General features: G+C 44.4%; 2 protein-coding genes across 2 annotated transcripts in view; one reads left to right on the forward strand and one right to left on the reverse strand.

Annotated features, from left to right (window-relative positions):
• RAB22A (RAB22A, member RAS oncogene family) overlaps positions 1–283 on the reverse strand; it is a 28,222-nt gene extending 27,939 nt beyond the window's left edge. Inside the window, exon 1 of the mRNA XM_015423355.1 lies at positions 137–283. Within this exon, the coding sequence (XP_015278841.1) occupies positions 137–172 (36 nt within the window). The 5' untranslated portion in view covers positions 173–283. The remainder of the gene's footprint in view (positions 1–136) is intronic.
• Positions 284–818: 535 nt separating this feature from the next.
• The window catches only part of LOC107120621 (serine/threonine-protein phosphatase 4 regulatory subunit 1-like), a 50,758-nt gene continuing 30,478 nt past the window's right edge, over positions 819–21,098 (forward strand). The window contains exons 1-6 of the mRNA XM_015423353.1: positions 819–825; positions 1,200–1,244; positions 15,610–15,742; positions 17,686–17,792; positions 18,527–18,669; positions 20,576–20,722. Of these exons, the coding sequence (XP_015278839.1) occupies positions 819–825; positions 1,200–1,244; positions 15,610–15,742; positions 17,686–17,792; positions 18,527–18,669; positions 20,576–20,722 (582 nt within the window). The remainder of the gene's footprint in view (positions 826–1,199; positions 1,245–15,609; positions 15,743–17,685; positions 17,793–18,526; positions 18,670–20,575; positions 20,723–21,098) is intronic.

A 21,098-nucleotide genomic window follows, 5' to 3' on the forward strand; every position in this document is an offset into this window, starting at 1 on the left:
GCCTCCCCCCGCAAAAAGAAGAATGCAAAGCGCGCAAAATCCAGCTTCCAGGACTCAAGAGCCCCCCTCTCTGTACGGGGACCAACATTTCCCAGTCGCCCAAACTCCCCGTTTCCCTTCGCCCCCGTCGACTTACCCCGAGCAGGCAAACTTTGAGCTCCCTCAGAGCCATGGCTAGAGAGGGGACGGGCGGCTTTTTAAGAACCACAGGCGCAGCCCAGCAGCACCATAACCCCTCCCTGGAGAAAGGCACGCATTGAAGAGCCGCCTCCCTCCTTCCTCTAGGTCAGAGTCTTCGGGGGGGGGGAAGGAAGGACGAGAACCGACCCCCCTTTTTAAAAAAATAAATCCCCCCTCCTCTCTCTCCTCCACCCCGCGGCAGCTCCCAGTCACAGGTAAGCCCTTCTCTTGCGCCTCCTCAGAGCCCGCAAACCGGCCGCCATCTTGGACGGCCCCTATTGACAATCACCTGACCGGGCTTCTCCACACACACACACCCCCCTTGCAGTGACACACAACGCCGGGAAGGAAGGGGCGGGGAAGCCTTTATGATATTTCCCTCTCCTCCCCCCCCCACTCACCCCTTTTAAAATGTATTATTATGCTTATTGTTCGTGTTAGGAGACCAGAAAGGCGGTTGCTGAGGGGAAGCGGGGGAGGGGTTTGGGGTTATTATTCGGGGGGTGGGGGGCGTGTGTGCGGTTCAAAAAAAAAGGTTCAGCGGAGGGTCAGGGAGCGCCGGCGGCTCCTCCTCCTCGCCCGCCTCGCCCGGCCTCCGGTCTCCTCCTTCTCCTCTCCCCACCCATGTCCCTTTCAAAATGGCTGGTGAGTGGCTTTTTCGTTTCTCCTGCTCCTTTTCGCCTTGGTTGGATGCGTGTGGCTTTCCTCTCCGTATGCCAGCTCTTATTTTTTTTTTAAAATGGGTTTCCCCCCCCCCCTTTTTTGGTGGTGTAAATTGTATCTCACGGGGTGCTCAGGCTTGGCGTAAAAGGTTGCTTGTTGGCTCTCTCTAGGATGTTGTTATGGTGGTGGTGGTGCATTTTTTGTGTGTGTGTTTTTAAAAAAGAGAAATGATATCTGTCTCCTCTCCGACCAGAGGCTTGTGGAAAAGACCAACCCCCTGTTGTCTTTTTTTCTTCCCCTCCTTTTCTCTCTCTCTCTCTCTCTCTTCTTTTGTTTTTTTGTTTGTTTGTTTGTAGGGATCCCTTTGTATTTTGTGGATTTGCAGGATGACTTAGATGATTGTGAGTAACTGATTTAATCTTTTTTTAAAAAAAGAAGTAGAAACAAAAGAAGTGTCGTGTCGTCATCACGTTTCCTTTTTTTTTTAATTCAAAAAATTGTTATTCTCTTCCCCCCCGGGGGGTGGGGAAAGTGGATTGTAAAAGACTGTGGTTCCTGCCCGCCCCTCGGTTGAAGGGAACTGCTGGATTTTAGGGAAAGGAATGCATTTTAGGAGTAGAGTAGATTGAGCATAATGTTTCTTTGAACAACATGGTTTTAATACCGACTGCTTGGAAGTAAGCAGTCTCCTACCAATTCACAATTTGCTTACGGTGTGTAGACAATGTAACCGTACTGAGGGGGTTAGGCTGAAAATGTCAAGACTTCTTTTTTCCCCTTCATTTTTAGGATATTGGAATCCTATTTATGGTGTTTTTTTTAAATAGTCATTGCAGGTTCCCGTTTTGGTTTGCCTTTAGTTTTTAAAGATGCACGAATGCACTAATGCCCTGTTAGAAAATAAGAAGGGGAAGAGGCAGACTTTAAGAGCGGGTGACTGGGTGAGGTGCTAAGAATTTGTTTGGGTTTTGCCGTTCTATCAAATATGCAGAAAATCCCCAGCTCTGTAAAAGCCATATAAGTGCTCTTCTGCAGTGTGGAGGGTGAATAGATACAGATTTCTGGGTCAGACCAGAAACATGGAGGGACACGATTCATTAATTCAGGGTGTCAACAAGATACTGCACAGGTGCAATTTTTAAAAATCCAAATGCTCCCCCCCTGGTTCTGTTAGTATTGTTAAGTACATGGCAAATATAATATAAGCACCTTCCAATATATTGGAAAAAGTCTGTAGCAGAAATTGTCAATGAAGGAGCTGTCCAGTGGTGGAGGCAAGAAAGCTGTGTTAGGTTCGTGTTAATCTTGCTCTAGAAACTTTAATTGGTTTTCCACCCTTATGTTTAGTAATTTCGGCAGTGTATATGTAGTCTTGATTTTACAAGGATGCTTATTGCTAAGGTAGATCAACAGACTTATGCAAGGGCTCATTTGCATAAACCTTGGATTTTATACCGCTACACCTGATAACTGTACAAATTACTTCATTTGCTTCTCGTTGCATATGGATTTCTTTCAGAAACAGCTAGCGCTTGGTATTGCTGCTGTTCTTCATCAACAGCCTTGAAAGCAGGGACCTGTGGGAATATAGAACATCTCTGACAGAACTAATTGGCCCCAAAGAAAGACCACCAATCCTGGATTTCTGGTGCTGAAACCCGCAGTTGATAAACTGGGATTAGTTAGTGTGCCTTTAGCATATTATCTAGTGACCTGCAAACTCCTCAAGACTAACAACCTTGTCCTGCAACTGAATAAAGCACTTAAAGTAGGCTCGGAAGTTGAAGTGCACCCTTGTGGCTAGTTCTTGCATGATGGCTATAAGGTTTCAGAGATGGTCACCATCTGGATCATCTTTGCAGTAGGGTTGTATCACTTGCCACCTAAAATATGCAGCAATCGTGGAGATTATTTCTGTGGCTGGGCAAGCCACAAATTTGAAAGCTCTTTCACGTTTCCTGAGCAGATACAGCTTCACATTCTAGCCTGGTAATGAAGTTTAATGCGTGGCCATGGGTCAGTTGTTCTCTCTCAGCTTAACCTACTTCACAGGGTTCTTGTGAGATGAAATTTTGAAAAACTCATGCATGTTATGCTGAGCTTTTTGGAAGAAGGGCAGGAAACCAATTTAAAAATAACAAATGGGATGAATTAAAAAATGCCTTGCGGAAGTATTGCTAGAGGCTTCCACTTTAGGGAATAACTGATTCTTTAGTATCTTACTGAAAGACTTGTGCTTTTAAATCCTGTTAATGCTCTCACCCCTGTTCTTCTAGACAGAGTTGTCCTATCAAACACATGTTGTAAATTCTACTGGTAATTGCAGAAGTAATATGTTACTGCAGGGTTACAAATTTTAGTCATGTCCTGTTTAACCTCTCTGTTTCATTTTTGATATGGTTGCTCTATTCAAAATTGCTGGTGCTCATATCGTTGGAAGGAGAACTTGAGCAAAAAATAACTATGCAGCACTTCTTGTTTCCATTTATAATGACATCTATGCACAAGCTGCCAATTCTAGCTATTTTAGTGACAGTCTTGTGACTTGAAAAATAAAATAGCGGGGGGGAGAGAAAAAGCCACCGGTTCCCATTTGTTTCAGTAGTCATATTCCCTAGTTATGGGCTAAAACGTAACAGCAATATGATGTAGACTTCAGAATATACGAAGAGCCCTTCATCAGACCAGTGGTCCATCTTGTCCAGCACCCTGTCTCACACAGTGGCCAACCAGTTTCTCTGGAGGTCCAGCAACAGGGAGGTCCAACAACAGTTTGGTATAAGAACATAAGAGAAGCCAATGTTGGATCAGGCCAATGGCCCATCTAGTCCAACACTCTGTCACACAGTGGCCAAAAATATCAGGTGCCAACAGGAGGTCCAGCAGTGGGGCCGGGACACTAGAAGCCCTCCCACTGTTGCCCCCCCCCCCAAGCACCAAGAATACAGAGCATCACTTGCCCCAGCCTGAGAGTTCCTATTTATACATTGTGGCTAATAGCCACTGATGGACTTCTGCTCCATATACTGGTTAAGAGTGGGAGGACTCTAACACGGAGAAGTGGGTTTGATTCCCCACTCCCCCACATGAAGCCAGCTGGGTTACCTTGGGTCAGTTATAGCTCTCTCAGAGCTCTCTCAGGCCCACCTACCTCACAGGGTGTCTGTTGTGGGGAGAGGAAGGGAAGGTGATTGTAAGCCACTCTGAGACTTTCAGGTAGTGAAGGGCGGGGTATAAAACCAACTCTTCTCCTGGCACTAGGATTCAGAGATTGACTGCCTCTGAAGGTTAGTTACCATGGCTAGTAGCCACTGATAGATCTATCCTCCATGAACTTCTAAGCACTTTAGGGAGTTGTATGGTGGGAACTTTTTAAAAGCCTGTTTTTGTAACTCAAGCTGCTGCAATACTGTTCTAATTGCAAACAGTCCTCAGGATATCTGTACTGGTCCCACTGCCTTGTATAGGGAAACGGAAGGGTCCGGCAGTGCCAGTCCTAAGCAGAGTTACACTTCTAAGCCCACTGAGTTCAAGGTACTTAGAAGGGTGTAACTGTGCTTAGGTTTTACTGTGAGTCATGGGAACGAGTGCATGAGGGATCTTATGTGCCCCTGATCTAAATTCTAGGGACAGCAGGATCTTGGTATATGCGTGTTGGAAGTGTTAATCCTTCTCATTGGTTTTGACTGCTCACTTTTTCTGCTTTCTCCATACAAGTAAATGGTTTGAATGTTTGTCCTTCATCTTCCTCATTGGTTCTTCCTGCGTGACCCTGCAGTCTTGGGGGGGGGGGGTGACCATTGATCTGCACTGTAGACTTTGGGGACAGCAGTGTCCTGAGCAGGGGCTGAAATGGTTTTCGGATTCCCTTCTCATTCTTGCTTCTCCTGCAGTTGTTTTGTTTGTTGCTTCTTCCGTCTTCCTGATTTCCATCTGACCCACTGGCACTGTAGCCAATTTGGTTGCTGTATCAAAAGTTGATGGTTGCCTTTGAGAAGTCATAACTTAGGTACTGACTGGTTCGGTGTACTTCCTCAGTGTTTTGTGCAGGACTAGAGCCTTAGACATAAGTAAATATTTATTAATAGACATAAGTAAATAGTTATGCATAACGAACCTATACAGTTAAGTAAAGAATCTTTAAAGAGATTGTATGTAACTATTGTAGATAAATGACACTGAGGAAGTAAAAGGATGGTGTAAAAGTAGGATGGAGGATAACTGGCAGCATTTAAAGAGATTTAGGCATCATGGAAAATAAACGGAAGGTGAGTCAACTTATAAAGTGTTTCTAAGACTTAATCAGTATTTATTTAGTAGACAGTTATCCCGCCCTTCCTCCATGGAGCAGAGGGTGGCGTAGGTAGTTCTCCTGCCCTTTGTTCTGTTCTCAAAGTAACCTTGTGAAGGACAGAAAGAACTGGCTCAAGGTCATCCATTGAATTTTTAGGGCATGCCTTAGTCTAGCCAGATTCGTTCTAAGGTGCAGCACTGCACCACACTAGCTGTTGCTCACAACGCCACTCAGAAGTAGAGAGACCTCTTTCAAAGGCTTATGTTCAGTGTAGGTACTAGGCAAAATATTGAGAACATTTTTAAAATACTTGGGAAAAGCAGTGAATACAAAGGATGGAAATCTGACCATGCAAGGAAAAACTTAGAAGCGCTGGTTACGTATCTGCTTCTGGATCCAATTCAGAGTGCTGGTTATTATCTTTAAAGCCCTATGAGTTGGCAGATCCAACGTGTTTTAGCTCTTGGCTGTGTTCAATCCGAATGCTTTTAAATAGGTACATTTTATATTTTAATCTGCTTTAATTCTGTTAATTTATGCCTTTGCAACTTGAATGGCACTGTCGCGGGCTGGGGTGCCAGTCAAAGGGAGTCCAGAACAGGCCATGGTCAGAAGCCAAGAAGACAGTGCAAAGTGCAAAAAGCCAAGCCGTGGTCAGGAGCCAGAAACACAGAGCCAAGTCCAAATCACTAACCAGAAACGTAGTCCAAAGCCAAGCTGGGTCAGGAGCCAGGAACACAGAGCCAAGTCCAAAGCCAGGGGTTCCGAAGGTCTAGGTGCAAGAGCCGAGCCGGAGTGGATGCTAGCAGCATGAAGCTGACTTGTTGCTTCCACGAAGAGTACTGCCCAGAGTGTGGAGTTAAATGCTGCTACCAATTAGCCAGCTGCACGATCGGCCAGGCTCTTGTTAGAACTCCGGGCTGGCTGAGTGTCTCCCTTGTAGCCTGGCCTCTCTTCGCCTGGTTGCTAAGTTTTGCCGCAGTCGCTCCCTTAAACGAGTCACACGTGTGAGTGAGTCAGGAGGACTTTCATCTTGCAGTTCTTCCTTCTTATCTGGGCCAGGTGTGAAGACTGCTGTTACAGTCACTTGCCAGCTATCCTCCTCTTCTGCTTCAGAGGGGCCAGCTGTGGTTTCTGCAGGCTCTGTCATCTCAACCTCATCCATGCCCATGACTGCCACACTGTGCGCCACCTTGAGTCCAAGGAGATAAGTTGGGATAGCAATAAATAAACCCTTTTTGGCATGCCCCCTCTTCCTGTGGTGCACTCACCAGTGTGTTTTGGAACAAAGCACAGTTTGCTGTTCTGTTCAGACTGGCAAACTATCACTTGCACTTCCCTTCCAACCAGGATTGCTAAGTATGATCAAAACAAGTTTGGAGAAGAAGCACAAGCCATAGTTTGTTGGATTGAATGTAGCATCAAGCTATTAAATTTTTTGCGCTAAAATGGAAGGTACTTGTGGGCTTGCCATTTACGTACCTTCACAGGTCAATCTGCACTCTCGAGAAACTGAGGAGCAAGGGGGGGAAATGGCTGGAAAATGACTCTAGGAATTTCCCCATGTCTCTGTAATCTTTACCATACAAATTAGGGGAAATCGCCAGAGCGTCACCCAGAAGTGACATCACATCCTCCCAACCTCTGCCCTCCTCAGGCACCTTCCTCAAAATGTCTTGGCATTTGCCAAAGCTGTGCTGATAGCCCTAAGCACTAGTGAACTCTTGAGCTTGCCAGGGAAGAGCATGAGCAGTGGCTCAGTTTACATATTGCCAAACCATGGCTTGCTGTTTGCCCTGGAACAACAGGTGGGCGCCTAAACACAACTAGGGGCCCAGAACATTCCAGAAGGAAGGGCTGATAGTTTACTAGGGAGAGCACACTTTAGTTTTCACCAAATAAAAAGGAAATGTCCTCGTTTGTATGTAGGAAATGAATATTCATAACTTGACAACTGTGCACATTGCAGAGCTCGGATAGTTAAAGAATATAAAATAGGACAATAAAAGATCACTCAGGTGGGCACAGTAATGAATATTCTAGTGATATGCAGGATGACCTCTCCTGGAGACGGGCTGGATCCTAGAGACTGTGCCAGTTTCTGGTATTTTGGTATTAGACATGTTAGGACTGTATAGTGTTTGTGTGTGTTTGCAAAGCGGAGCAGTCTGTGACTTCTAATTGTAATTTTTAATTAATGGTGTTCTATGTATTTTTATAATTGTTGTTTTATTTATATTGTAAGATGTTTTGAGTTCTGCACGGTTGAATGGTGGCTAATAAATGTTTTAAATAAAATTAATTAGTTAATGTTAAGAGCCATAGATTCAGCTTTACCAACATACTTGTATGTAGACTATTTTAAAGAGAAAGCTCCAGTATTCCACATTTTTAAACAACCCTACCTCCTCATGCTGGACTACTGTCTGGATATAGAGTAGTACTTGGGAATATAGAAACTGACCATTCCTACTGTAGGTTGTAAGAGTTGAGGCTCAACGACTCAAAACTTAATACTGTCAAACTTTGTGATTATATGACAAGATAAAATAGAACTGTCAAGTTTACATGGCTCCAGCAAATCCCTAAGCACTGAGATAAGCTCTCTAAAGATCTAGCACATTTTTGCAACCATGTTTATCTGAAGGACTGATTCACAAGGCCACTTTGTTGTGATACTCCACTGAAGCCACACATTGATATAGCCACAATTGAGAGGAAGGCTGGGTGAAATCTTCTTCCTGGGAATGTATGTTGATTGGGGACAGATCTTGGCACAGGATTATCTTTTCTTTATACAGGGCTTAGTAGCCTAGATAACTCAATCACGTACTCCCAGTTATATCGAAGCGAACTCTCTGATAGGTTCCAGATACCTCAGAAGAAGATGCTTGAAGAAACCTTCCATGCCACGAGAGCGTACAAAATCAATACACTTCTCTCTTTGTTGCTGTTACAACATCTTATTCCAGAAGTGCCTGTTGAGCAGTCATATTTATAAACAGTTCAAACCCTCCAGGCGGGATTTTAAGTAGGTTACAGTAATTCACTTAAGAACAAGGGCAAGAAGGCAGAGTTATTGTGCTGGGACGAGAAATTTGCCAATAGCTAATGCCGGCTGTTTGCTGTAAATGTTGGACTAGTATTGGCAGTTGTTGTTATATTGGCCTCAGATACAGGAGGTATCCTGTTGGCGTGAAAGTAGCACTCTTCCTTGCTGCAGGCTAATCGCTTGGGTAATTAGCCTTTCTTGCCAGGTAAGTGGCTGTTGTATTGACTGCTTTGGTTGGCATATTTACTGTTGTTTTTAATTTTCTTCTGCTTACCTTTCTCTCGAAATGTTCCATCATTGTATTTCAGCTAAGCTGTGGCATGGGATCAGGACTCCTTCCCTCTTTTGCATTAGTTGCTGCTTTAGGCGCTGGTATTATCAGCAGCATTTCCTGCTTTCAGAACTGCACATTGCCTAGGGAAATGTGGCTTAAACTGGATTTAGTGTATGGCGAGTTTCACCGGGTCTCCCCAACCGTTTTTATTTTTGGCTTTTTATTTTGATAATTAACCTTTTTCTCCTTAAAGCATGCTTTTCTTGCTTGCTCTGGGCTGTGTTGGCTGCTGCCATTCTGTGCTTGCATCTTTTTGAGAAAGAAGTCGTGCAGCTTGCAGGTAAATCTTGCCCCTGCTGCACTTGCTAGAGTTTCTTTGAGCCCCAGCCCTGCTATTATTGCATGTCCCTCTGATCTTCCAAAGTAAACTGAAACCAAGTGTTGCCATGAAGGCCCAATATATTGATAGAACTCCACAGGGGAGGATGACTGCCCTGCTAAAGTGCCTGGCCTGCTGAGCGGGACTTTGTGAGGGTGGGGTAACCTGCTCTGACGCTGGTTGCTGTCTTGTTTGTGCGCTTGGAGAAACGGATTGCAAAGGCAACGACCAGGGCAAGCTGTGGTGTTTTATCCACGTCTGTGTTTCCATTTCTGGGTGCTGTCAGGTGAAAGTGAGGGGGAAATTGAGAATGGAGAGACAACAGCTGTGTGCCAACAGTGTGCTTTATCTGGTTGCATGTGCTCTTTCTGCAGGGGTTCTGTCCCTAGTTGCATGGCAGTGTCTTTGAGGAGCCAGGGGTGGTGAAGGGAAGGGCAAAGGAAGCAAGTTAGGGCTGCAAGTAAGCAAGCAAGCTGCCAGTTACGGGCACTAGACTCAACTAATTCAGAAGCAGGAGCCTGAAAGCTTGGTTCCCCTCCCTTCTTACTCTCTTCTTTAGGGAAAAGTTCATTTGAGGTTGCCATTGGTTTGTCAGCAGGTTTGCTAGCCAATACACTGCCTCGACCTTTAGCTCCTCCTGCACATTTTAAGCATTTCTCTCCCTTGTCCTGACACATTTTGACAAATCCTCTGCTTTTTCCTCCACAACTTTGCCAATAACGAGCCCTTTCTTCCTGGCAGAAGCTTGACTCACAATCTCGTCATTTCTTATCATCTCGCTCTGCCATATCCTACCTCTCCTTATTGGCATCCCTCACATCTAGTGTGTATTTCTGGCTTTCGGATCTCCTTATCTTCTGGCCATCCCATCCCTTTGGCTCTGAATTAAATTTAAAAGCCAGGTTGGGTAAAGTTGGTTGCCAGCCTTTTAGGCTATCTGTGGGTTTTGTAGCTTCCAGGCTTTAGCTGTGTAGCTAGTTAAGCTGTGAAGCTTGACATAGGCATATGAAATATTTTTAGTTTCTCACAGTGCCATCCTAAGCAGAAAAAATTAACACAATTTGTGGCACAGCTACCCATCATGATCCTAAGAAGAGTTATACCCTTCCAAGTCCATTAACTTCAATGGGCTTAGAGGAATACAACTGTTTAGAAGTTGCAGTGCCAGGCGGTTCTTTGAACTGGTCTCAGAAGGGTGTTAAATATGTTCTTGAGTTCCAGCACTTTGTAGCCACTTGCTGGATTTGGACAATATACTAGTGGACAGATTTATTTCATTTTTATACCTGCAGGCTCTTTATTAGGTCTGAGAACTCTTGTATTTCTGCCAGTGGAGACGGGAGTGAAAGGGGAGGGGGAAGGGGGGGGGAGGGAGAGAGAGAACACACACACTTTCGGTTTCTGGCTGGGAGAACCGTGGCAGAATACTGGCTCTGCTGCATCTTCCTGTTAAGCTTGTTTTCACTCACCAACTGTGGCCAAGTAACTGACTTGTGTATCATTCTGGAGTTGCCAGCAAAGCTCCCTCTAAGATAAAAGGAAGTGCTTCTTCACCCAAAGAGTGATTAACACATGGAATTCACTGCCACAGGAGGTGGTGGCAGCTACAAGCATGGACAGCTTCAAGAAGGAATTGGATAAACATTGGAGCAGAGATCCATCAGTGGCTGTGAGCCACAAGGTATAAATAGGAACTCTCGGTCTGGGGCAAGTGATGCTCTGTATTCTTGGTGCTTGGGGGGGCAACAGTGGGAGGGCTTCTAGTGTTCTGGCCCCACTGCTGGACCTCTTGATGGTACCTGGTATTTTTGGCCACTGTGTGACAGAGTGTTGGACTGGATGGGCCATTGGCCTGATCCAACATTGGCTTCTGTTATGTTCTTATGTCTCAGTCAGAAATACCTAGGTCAGGTGAAGAAGCCTCTGTGCATGTAGGAAAAATACATACACATATGTAATTCTCAACATGGTCCCATCTGTAGATACTTAAATCTGAAGACTTGGGGCTGTGGACAGACAAGACAGATCTCCCTACAAGCCTGAGAAATGCCCTGGGTTTGCAGAAAAATTAAAACAACAAAAACACTGGGAAGTTAACCTCGCTCCCCCAATAGTAGAAGCAACACCTGTAGCTTTAAGAAAGAAATGCCCTCTGAGACCTCGGTGGCCGTTGCTAAGCAACTGCAACTGTATCTAGCTTTTGTTTCTGTCAGTAAAAGGTGGGGGCAGACACTTCCAGGGTTGTTTTAGCCTTTGAGGGAGGACTCGTTGAGGCCAGGCCTGGCAGCAGCCACTAGACGCCACTACTATGTGACTTCCATCATTTACCCAGGCCCAGCTGTTTGCTTCCATTTAACCGCAGCTCGAGTCTTCCAACAACCTAAAAGGCGACTCTACTCATGGACATCACCAGATGGGCAACACCAAAATCAGATTGATTACATCCTTTGCAGTCAAAGATGGAGAAGCTCTATACAGTCAGTAAAAACAAGACCTGAAGCTGACTGTGGCTCAGATCATGAGCGACTCATTGCAGAATTCAGGCTTAAACTGAAGAAAGTTGAGAAAACCACAAGGCCATTCAGGTTTGACCTAGATGACATCCCTGATGAATATACAGTGGAGGTGAAGAATAGGTTTAAGGGACTAGATTTGATAGACTGCCTATGGATTGAGGATGAGATGATTAGACAGTGTTATCGATGCAACGAACATGAAATTAAACTCCGGAGAACGATGGAAGACAAGAGGGCCTGGTGTGGTCCATGGGGTCGCGAAGAGTCGGACTCGACTGTGCGACTGAACAACAACAACACATGAAAGCTGCTGTGGTGTATTGGGCAGAGTTTTACGCTAGGATGTGCAGATTCAAATCCCCACTCTGATGTAAAAGCCCACTGGGTGACCTTGGCCCAGTCATACACTCTTAACCTAACTCACAGGCTTGTTGTGGGGGAAAGTGGAGGAGAGGAGAATGATGTCAACTGCTTTGTGTCCCCATTGTGGAGAAAAGTGGCGTGTAGATGAAATAAATAGCTGAAGACAGACCCCCGTTTGCGATATGGGGATAAAAATACTGTCCTGCTTTACCGGGCTTATTATAAAGATTATGCTTTGGGTGTATTTTGGATTGCCAACCTCCAGGTGGTGGCTGGAGATCTCCCTCTATTGCAACTGTTCTCCAGAGTTCACCTGGAGAAAATGCCTGCTTTAGAGGTTGGACTCTATGATATTGCCCATTGAAGTCTCCCCCCTCCCCAAACCCCATTGTCCTCAGACTCCACCCTTCCCCCCCCAAATCTCCAGGTATTTCCCAACCTGGAGATGGCACCCCTAAGCATGTGACAGAAAGGAGGCATATAACTATTTTAAATAAAGAAATTACTAAAATAATGACATGGTTTGAGCTCAAGAGGATATTCTGGATTGGAGATTAGAATTTTAGTAAAATGGAACCATCCAGAAGGGCACGATTATACCTAAATAAAATGTAATCCATCGCAGTGTTTCTGTTGGCATACTCTGTTCTTACTGCATTGTCTTATACCTTATATATTGTTTTATATCCAGTTTTATGTGTTATTTATAGGGCACCTTGCCTTAGTTTACTGTTTGCATTGTTTGCAAATTGTGTAATCCAGTCGTATTGCCTTGTTCATTGATTGTTTTGTTGTCTGTCTATACTGGTGTTTTTTTTTTTGGGGGGGGGAGGTATTTTTCCTGTAATCTGCCTTGAGTCTCAGTGACAAAGGCGGACTGTAAACAAAGCAAATAGATTTCACAAATTATAATGCCAAACCATGATTTGTCTCTATAAGAACGGGTGTGAGAGGGTCCTGAGCCCGTTCATTCCCTTCTCTCTTTGTGCATCACAAATGACTTGCTTCCTAGTTTGCATCACACCATAGTTTGCCATTACCTCTGAGCTGACTGGTTATGGTTCATGTTTGGCTACAAGCCAGGATTACAAACTGTAAGTTGTTTTTTTCTTGCTAGCCATACAGGTTTTCAGTGCTGGTTTTGGTGTAATAGCAAAGTGTGCTTAGTTGGAAATGAATAACATTAGTTGTAGATTTTTCAGGCTGTATGGCTGTGGTCTTGGCAATGTAGGTCCTGGCGTTTCGCCAGCAGCTGTGACTGGCATCCTCAGAGGTATAACACAAAAAGATGGCGTACTCTCTGCCAAGACCACGGCCATACAGCCTGGAAAATCTACTACAACTAATGAACTCCGGCCATGAAAGCCTTCGACAATGTATTGAGTAAGTAACAGATTAGCTCCCAGTATGCCAAGAGAGAATGGGAGTCAGAGGCTGCTTTATAGTTCATTAATGTGGCACCAAACCACAGTTTAGCATTATGTCTAAGCCAGGCCTTGACCAATTTTCTTTGGCTTTAGGAGCCATTCCAAAAATGTAAAAGCCAGGCTCATTTTTTCAACCATCAGTGTTTTTGTGTTTTAATGACCATATTTTTAAACTATTGCTACCATAAAACCTCTTCACAGTTTCTTGTAATTTTATTAAAGCTACAACAAAGCTGTTGTAGTGTATAAATAATTATAGGACTAACACTGGTTGCCATCATTACAGCAAAATAACCTCTAATACTAACTTCTTCCTCAGTTTCTCATAATCGGATTATTAGTTTGAAAAGCTTGATTTAATTGAACCTTGAAGCCAGAAAGCCACTGGTTAAGAAATACTTTCATCCATTACCACTGAAAGGTTTAAAGTTAAATTTGCCTAGAAACCAGCAATTCATGCACATTTATTTTTATATCATACAATAAAAACATTGCCATGCAAAATGATAAATAATCTTAGCAGTTACACTGAGAAATCCCGGGACACACTCTAATAAAATTATTGCTGAAAGTACCATGATGACTTGGCCCCCCTGGAAAAATTTATTCAGATCTAAGATTTTCCATGATGAGATATGAACTGTGCTTTTTAGAAAATGAATAATAGTTTCAAGCAATAAAGCACTGAGCGATCATGGATCTTGAACACCACTGCCACGCCTTAAACTGATATCTAGCTCTTGACTTTCCTCTATTAAGGTTTGCTACCTCACTTCAGTAGTTACATTGTCTCACCGGCCCCCCCCCGCTGAAGACACCACTTCCACGCGGCCCGGATTAAAACAACCGAGAGTCCAGCGGCATCAGTATTAGCGACTGTGCAATAACTGCTGCAATTTGTTTTGAATTCCTTGTTTTAATTAACTAGTTACTATTGTGTTTTTTCTGATGCCAAATGGCCAATTATTTGTTGTGATCTGCCCTGAGCCCATTTGTAGGGAAGGAGGAACATAAATTTGAAAAACAAATAAATATTACATTGCAGTTAGTTTGTACATCTTTCCTGGAAACAAGTGTCCCAATGGCACCATTTGCCTATCCCCCTTTCCACACACGTGAATGTTATTGGCCATTAGAGCGGCCAATGGCCAGCAGATGTTGGTGATTCTGTTGTGTTTCCCAAAGAGTTAGTGGATTCCTTCTCTTCTATACACATGAGTATGGATGGACAAACTGTCCTTGCCCTAAGGTATTGTTAATCCCCGGGGTCATTTCATAGAAAAAGAGCTAGGGGAACTCATTAGCATAACTCATTAGCATATGCCACACCCCCTAACATCAGGGGCCCGGCGGTGGACCTGCAAGGCCAGCGGGAGTGCGAGGAAGCCCTGCCAAGGCCCTCCCTGGCCCCTGGCAGGCAGGGGTGGGGGGAGGCGGGGAGGAAGCAACTTACCCTCCCTCTTCTCCTGCCTCCTCCTGACTGAATGAGGGCTGGAAGCGGGGCGGCCAGAAGCAGGGGGCGGGGCTTCGTCATGTGCCCCGCCCCCCTGCACCTCACCCGGGGGAACTGCGTTCCCCCGCGATCCCCTCTGGTTAATCCTGGTTAATAGTTTTAAACATGTTGTCTGATTTGCACAGCTTTTTGTGATTTCCCCCCCGAATCCCCAGCACTATTTATTAAAAATCACAAGTCTGTCCTGGGTTTCAGCTGTTCGTTTTCAAAGAAGTGGTTAGTAGGTTCAGTTCTTGGCTTCTCATTTGAGTGTTATGGCCCTTTTTCACCTGTGAGGGTTAAGTAACATGCCAATTTTCTCAACCTTTATCATGCATCTCATTAGTTTAGGCCAGGGGTCTCCAGCGTGATCCCTGTGGGTACTATGGTGCCTGTTGACGCCTTTCCTGGTGCCCGCCAAGTATTTTTAGAAAGTGGGCTGGACCAAGTAAGGCTTTTGTCCAGCAGGGCTTCTCATTGGCCACTGGAGTTCTGATTGACTGTGGAGATCTTTAACAAGTTGCTTTGGTAGCAGCTGCCGCCATAGCACAAGGAAGTGTGTTATGTGACTGCAGGTAAACTGTGTACACAAGAAAATATTTTTAGACAATATGTTCATTTTAAAAGGCATCCTGTTAAACAGAGCTTCTGCCTGAAATGTTGAAGAGTTACTATTAGAGTTATGTATGACCTTGCTTCCTGACATTTTGTGATTGGCTCCACCTCCTGTGACATCCGGCTTGTCATTTTGCCCAACACCCTATGCCACTATTCCAGAGGTCCCTATAGGATCAGAAAGGTTGGGGATGCCCGGTCTAGGCATTAAGAAATCTCAAAGCTGGTGCAAGTTGGCAGCCTTGATTTTTATGTGGATCAGTTTTCAAAGGCTCAAGTGAGGCATACTTAGTGCTGTGTGTGTGTGTGTGTTATTTTCCCTTTTGCTGATGTCCTACTTTCCTTCCCTTCAAGTTGGGTTCGAAGACTATGGACCAGATTGTGATAGCATGAGGATAACAGCGTTCTTGGACATTCCAGGGCAGGATAACTTGGCTCCACTTGCGCGTCTGGAAAAATATGCTTTTAGCGATAATATATTCAACAGGTAACAAATATAACTGCAAATAATTATGCTGATGTTATTTATGCTGTGAATGTTTCTCACCTTTTCATAGATAGAAGTTCCGTGTGGGAAAATTTTTTTATCACAGATTTTAATCACAGTTTTTATTTTGTGTTTAATAATGCTGAGAAGGTTTTTTTTTTTAATTTTTAAAGTCATATACTTGATAGTTCTGTTCTAGAGGGGGCTAGAGACTCCATGTTTGGGAAAGGGTGGAGAAGCTACTATTTTTTGCTATCATGTCTTTCTCTGGTTTCTCCCCCCCCCATATGGACACTTGGCTTTCTCCTTGATTATCTTCTATTAGCTTGCTGTTGTAATTCGGAAGGGGGCAGAGCGATGCTGGTGACTACCGTTTTGTGTACTGGGGCCAGGAGGCCTCCCAGAATTACAACTGGTTTCTAGATGACAGGGGTCAGGTCCCCTGGAGAAAATGGCTGCTTTGGAGGGGGGTGTCTAGGGCATTAGACCCTCCTGAAGTCCCTCCCCTTGTAAAACCCCGTACTCCCCAGGCTCCACCCCCAAATTGCCAGGAATTTCCCAACCTGGAGTTGGCAACCCTATCTGGGGTGAAGTTGGGGGTGGGGTTCATTGAGAGCTTTGATATGTCAGCAGAGCCCCTGGGAGACTTTCCACATAGCCAAATGGATCATGCAGCAGGATTTATTGTTCTAGTGTTTCTGATACATATGAAGATCATGGGGGTGGATCTAGGTAACCCATATGCTACACAGTGCTAGACATTTGGATGGCTTTTTGGAAGCTGAACCTTGCCCTTAGCACTTCTGGTTAGAGCAGCAGTTTTCAGGTAGCATCTTCTTTGTTGTCTCAATGCAAGTCTGGACTGAGCTTAGCAGACCAGTCCTTTGCTTACAGCATGATGATAGGTGTAGCAGCTAATATGAAAGGTGCAGAACATAGAGGGAAGAAGGATGTCCCCATCACCACCACCACCACCACATGGATACTCAAACTACTGCTGCCTTTGACTCCACTGCTGGAGATGTTAAGGGCAAAGGAGTTTCTTTCTAGCATCACAGTGGCAGCCATATTGCCACCCTCAGTGAGCTGATGGATGAGAACCAAATGACTCCACATTGAACTGGCTCCCAGACATGCAGTGCTGATGTAGGGATGACAGAGCTGATGTGAGAGTGGAGTAATCCTCCCCTCTTTGGTCTAGTGCTGTTAGCTTCGTAGCTAATAGTGGATCAGTTCAAAGTATGGTTTGGAGGACAGGAAATATTATGTGGGTTCACGTGCTTCCCGCTTCCCTCTTGCTTACACACTATCTGTTCCATTTCTGGGTTGCTCTAACCTGAATTTGCCAAATCAGGCCAACAGTAGTTAGAGACAACTTCCAAGCCATATTGTATATTACCAAGCCATATTGTATATTACCTATCATGGCGAACCACGGTTAAGAACATTCTAGAAATCAAGGGTATAATTGGCGCATGTGAGTCCCTTGCACATTCATCTTCTCACAGAATGACTATCTGCACTGCTCCTCTGTACAGCATGCTCATATGCATAATTCCACATCTTCTCAAATGCTTCTGGAGCATAACCAGAGGTAGAGTTGTAGATACATTATGTTTTCATCTTGACATGTCTTTAAGACATCATTATAACGTCTCCTGAGTATGTCAGCATATAAAAAAAGTGTCTTTATATCTTTCTGAAAAGGGAAAAGTGAGGAGCAAAGTTTATGTAACGGGACTTTTGCTATCTTAATTCCCCAAGCTACAAGTATGGGGGACAAATAGAAACGTAACAGTCTTGATTATGCAGACATCTCAGGTTCCCCACCCCTTCAACTAAATCAGATTGTACTGTGTTTTACCTTGCTCACAGTGTCTGAATTAACTTTAAAAAATGAAATCCAGAAAGAGTATGTTAAGTTATCCTTTTTTTGGTTACAGGCAAATCATTGCCAGAGGTCTACTTGATGTTTTTCGAGATTTCAGTCATAATGATGAAGATTACTTGACGGTAATGGCAATAGTGGTCAGGCTGTCAGAAGATACAGGTGAGATTTTCAGTTTTAACAAGTGTTAATTTGTATTATCGCAGGTAGGTGAGGAATTTGCCTTTTTGTCCCAAAAGACTTTCTGGGGCGATAAAGATAATACAGTTTCACTTCTTCAAGAGATGAATAAGAACTCTTTTGTAAAGATTTGAAATGGGTATTTCAATATAAAATTAGTTGCAGGGTCAGAAGTGCTACATCCGTTAATGTTAGACTTCTTAAATCCGATAGAGCAGAGACTTCCAGTTTCTCTTTCCCCCCTCCGGTCTGAATGGTCAGAACTCACTGCCTTGCCCTGCGCAGCCCAGCCATTCAGCCAGTTATCAGTTTGGCTTCCCTCCTGTTCATCTTTCTGTCACATCGGCCTAACTATCCACAAACACTGGATTTTCTCAAAGAAGTTCTTGGGAGGAGTTGGTGGAGCAGGTCTGCATTGCCCATCTGTGTGTGCCCAGAAAATCATTTTGATTTGGACATTTGCACGGTCTGCTTGCCAAGTACATTTAGCTCCCCTATGTGAAAATAAGTTTCAATTAGACTTTTGTTGCAGAAAATGATATTTTGCTGTGCTTAAGTAATGATATCCTAAAAGATATGGAACATTTTCATAAACGTTGTTTACTTACCTGATTCTTCTATGGTTTTGCAACATAAGATATTCTTTATCAAAACCCTGTATTTTCTGTCGTTAACTTTGATTAAAGCTGTTTCACTTAAAAAAAAAAAATCCCCAGAACCTACTGTACGGACAGAACTCATGGAACAGATACCACCTATTGCCATTTTTCTACAAGAGAGCAGACCAAACTTTCCTACAGCCTTTTCAGAATATCTTATGCCTATCGTGGTGAGATACCTCACAGATCCAAACAACCAGGTAGGGATTTCTGTACTGGCCATACAGTTCTGTTATGATTAAGATCTGTTCTTTGAGACTGTGGAAAACAGTTTAATGTCGTATATATTGTTAGCCAGACTTATTTTGCGTTCACATAGTTTTGTGTTGAAATTTATTTATTGCTGAGACTGAGTTCCAGTCCATTGTTGGAGTTATCAGTGGGAGGGCAGACAGCTAAAAGGTTCAGTTCATTTTGTCTGGATCTAGCTCGGGCCTAAAGGCCACCTTTCCCTCCTGCTTCCAGCCGCCACAGATGTGGCAATAAGAGGGAGGAGTAGGGTTACCAAGTGCTTACCTGTTCCGGAACGGGGGAGTCCAGCCTTGCTCCGGGAGTCTTTGTGCGTGCGTGCGCGCCACAAGCACGTCGGGGACATTGGGGGCGGGGCCACAATCATCCGAGGGAAAACCATAGAGCCCCGCCCCCAACGTCCCCGACGTGCTTGCGTAACTTCCATGTGACGTGCTTTGGGGATGGGGTTCCCCCCGGGGGCCCGATCTGGCTGCGGCGGGGAACGGGCCTCCCGGGTGGGAATTTCCCCGCCCCCCGGGGGGACGTGGCATCCCTAGGGAGGAGAGGAAGCAGCTAAGCACTCCCCTGTTGTGCATGAGTTCAGGTCAGCTGAGGATCTTCTCCCCAAGAAGAAGCGCTGGGTTTATACCCTGCTGTCCACTATCTGAAGGAGTCTCGGAGTGTCTTACAATTCCCTTCCTCCCCCCACAACAGACACGTTGTGAGGTAAGTGGGGCTGAGTTCTGGGTGAGCTGTGACTGACCCAAGGTCACCCAGTGGCTTTCATGTGGAGGAGGAGTGGGGAATCAAACCCGGTTCTCCATATTAGAGTCTGCTGCTCTTAACCACTACACCACACTGGCAAGGGAAGCTTCTTCTCTTTTGTACTTACATTAGATTCTGCTCAACCCACCCAAACGAATAGTAACGTCGCTGTTTATATTATCATCTTTAAAATTGCATACCCTATCAAGAGAACTTAGCGGAGGGGTCTCACTTTTGCATCCAGTTTATTACATAATTTGATTGATTTGATTTATTAAATTTCTGCCCCGCCCTCCCGGGGTATTTGTTATAAGAATATGAGGTGGAAGTGGGTTGGGAGACTATCTTGAAATAGGCAGAGGGCCCATTTGTAATGTTGCCTTTCCAGCTAGTGCACAATCTAAGTTAGTAGCTCCAGTGTATGGATGGAACTCCTCCGCACAAGAGGCATGTTAGGTAATGCATTGCCTTTCAGTTAAGCCCTGGAAAGCCATTATTCCGCACAGGTTTGTTTAATACCCTACACATACTCACGTTAGTCATTTGCAGCATATAACTTGCCAGAAAAGGGTGGGGGAGGAACTATCAGATTAGTTGATTTCTAAATACAGATTTTTCTCCCTGATAACCTCAGGGTGATCAGGTGGAGAACCGATCACAAGCTTTGCACCCTGAGATACCCTTGCCATTGAAATTCATGAGGATATTGTTGCTTGCACATAGTTTTGTGAGTGCACCGTGGTCCAAAGCTTTGGACTGGACTGGTACCTTAATTGTTCTCTAGGCTAACTCAGGCACAAGCAGGTATTCAGGACGGACCCAGACCAGTACTGGCCAGATCAAAACTGTATGAGGAATTCCAACACTTCTTTACTGGAGTGTGACAGTTTTCAAGTCTGCGACTGAATGTGGTGGTAACTGCCTCCCCCCCCTCCCATCTTATGTATGTTCTTGAAATGTTGCAGAGTGATTGATTACTGAAATATCTATCATCTTCAGTTCAGTAGGAAGACAGGAATTCGTTTGGGTTTTCATTGGTACCACTCTTGTACTTGTTTGAACTGGGACAAACCTGCGTAAGCTGTCATCTTCTTCTTTGGTTGTCAATAGGTTAGAAAAGCCAGCCAGGAATCTCTGGTGATACTGCTGGAACAAGGGCTCATTTCTCAAAATGATATTGAAAATAAAGTATGCCCGATCCTGTTGGACCTGTCAGCTCCAGAGAGTGATGATGAATACAAGGTGGAAGCTGTCAATGTAAGTAGCAGTTGTTTTTGGTTTGATTTTTTTAAGAATAGGTTGCTTTTTAATATCAAGTATCTTTTACAAAATTAAATATTGTAAAGTTTCACTAGTTTAATTACACCTTTGGTACTACTGGCTTGTTGCCCAGTAGTCACCATTTTCTTAAAAAACGAAAAGTTGACGTGCAGAGACGAAGGGAGGAATCAGAGCGACTCTAATGGGTATCTTTTATGGGCTCTCTCGGGTCCAGGTGTGCTTGTTCAGTGCCTTCAGCCGGCATAAACGACATTGGTGAGGCTGTGCTGACTTCCTTCTCATTTGCGCTGCAGATGAGAGAAATTAAAGGCTGAATATAGCCAGTGCAATCCATACAAAGGAAAAAGCAACT

The sequence above is a fragment of the Gekko japonicus genome, unplaced genomic scaffold, assembly GCF_001447785.1.
Source record: "Gekko japonicus isolate JY-2015 unplaced genomic scaffold, Gekko_japonicus_V1.1 scaffold1580, whole genome shotgun sequence".
Classification (NCBI taxonomy): domain Eukaryota; kingdom Metazoa; phylum Chordata; class Lepidosauria; order Squamata; family Gekkonidae; genus Gekko; species Gekko japonicus.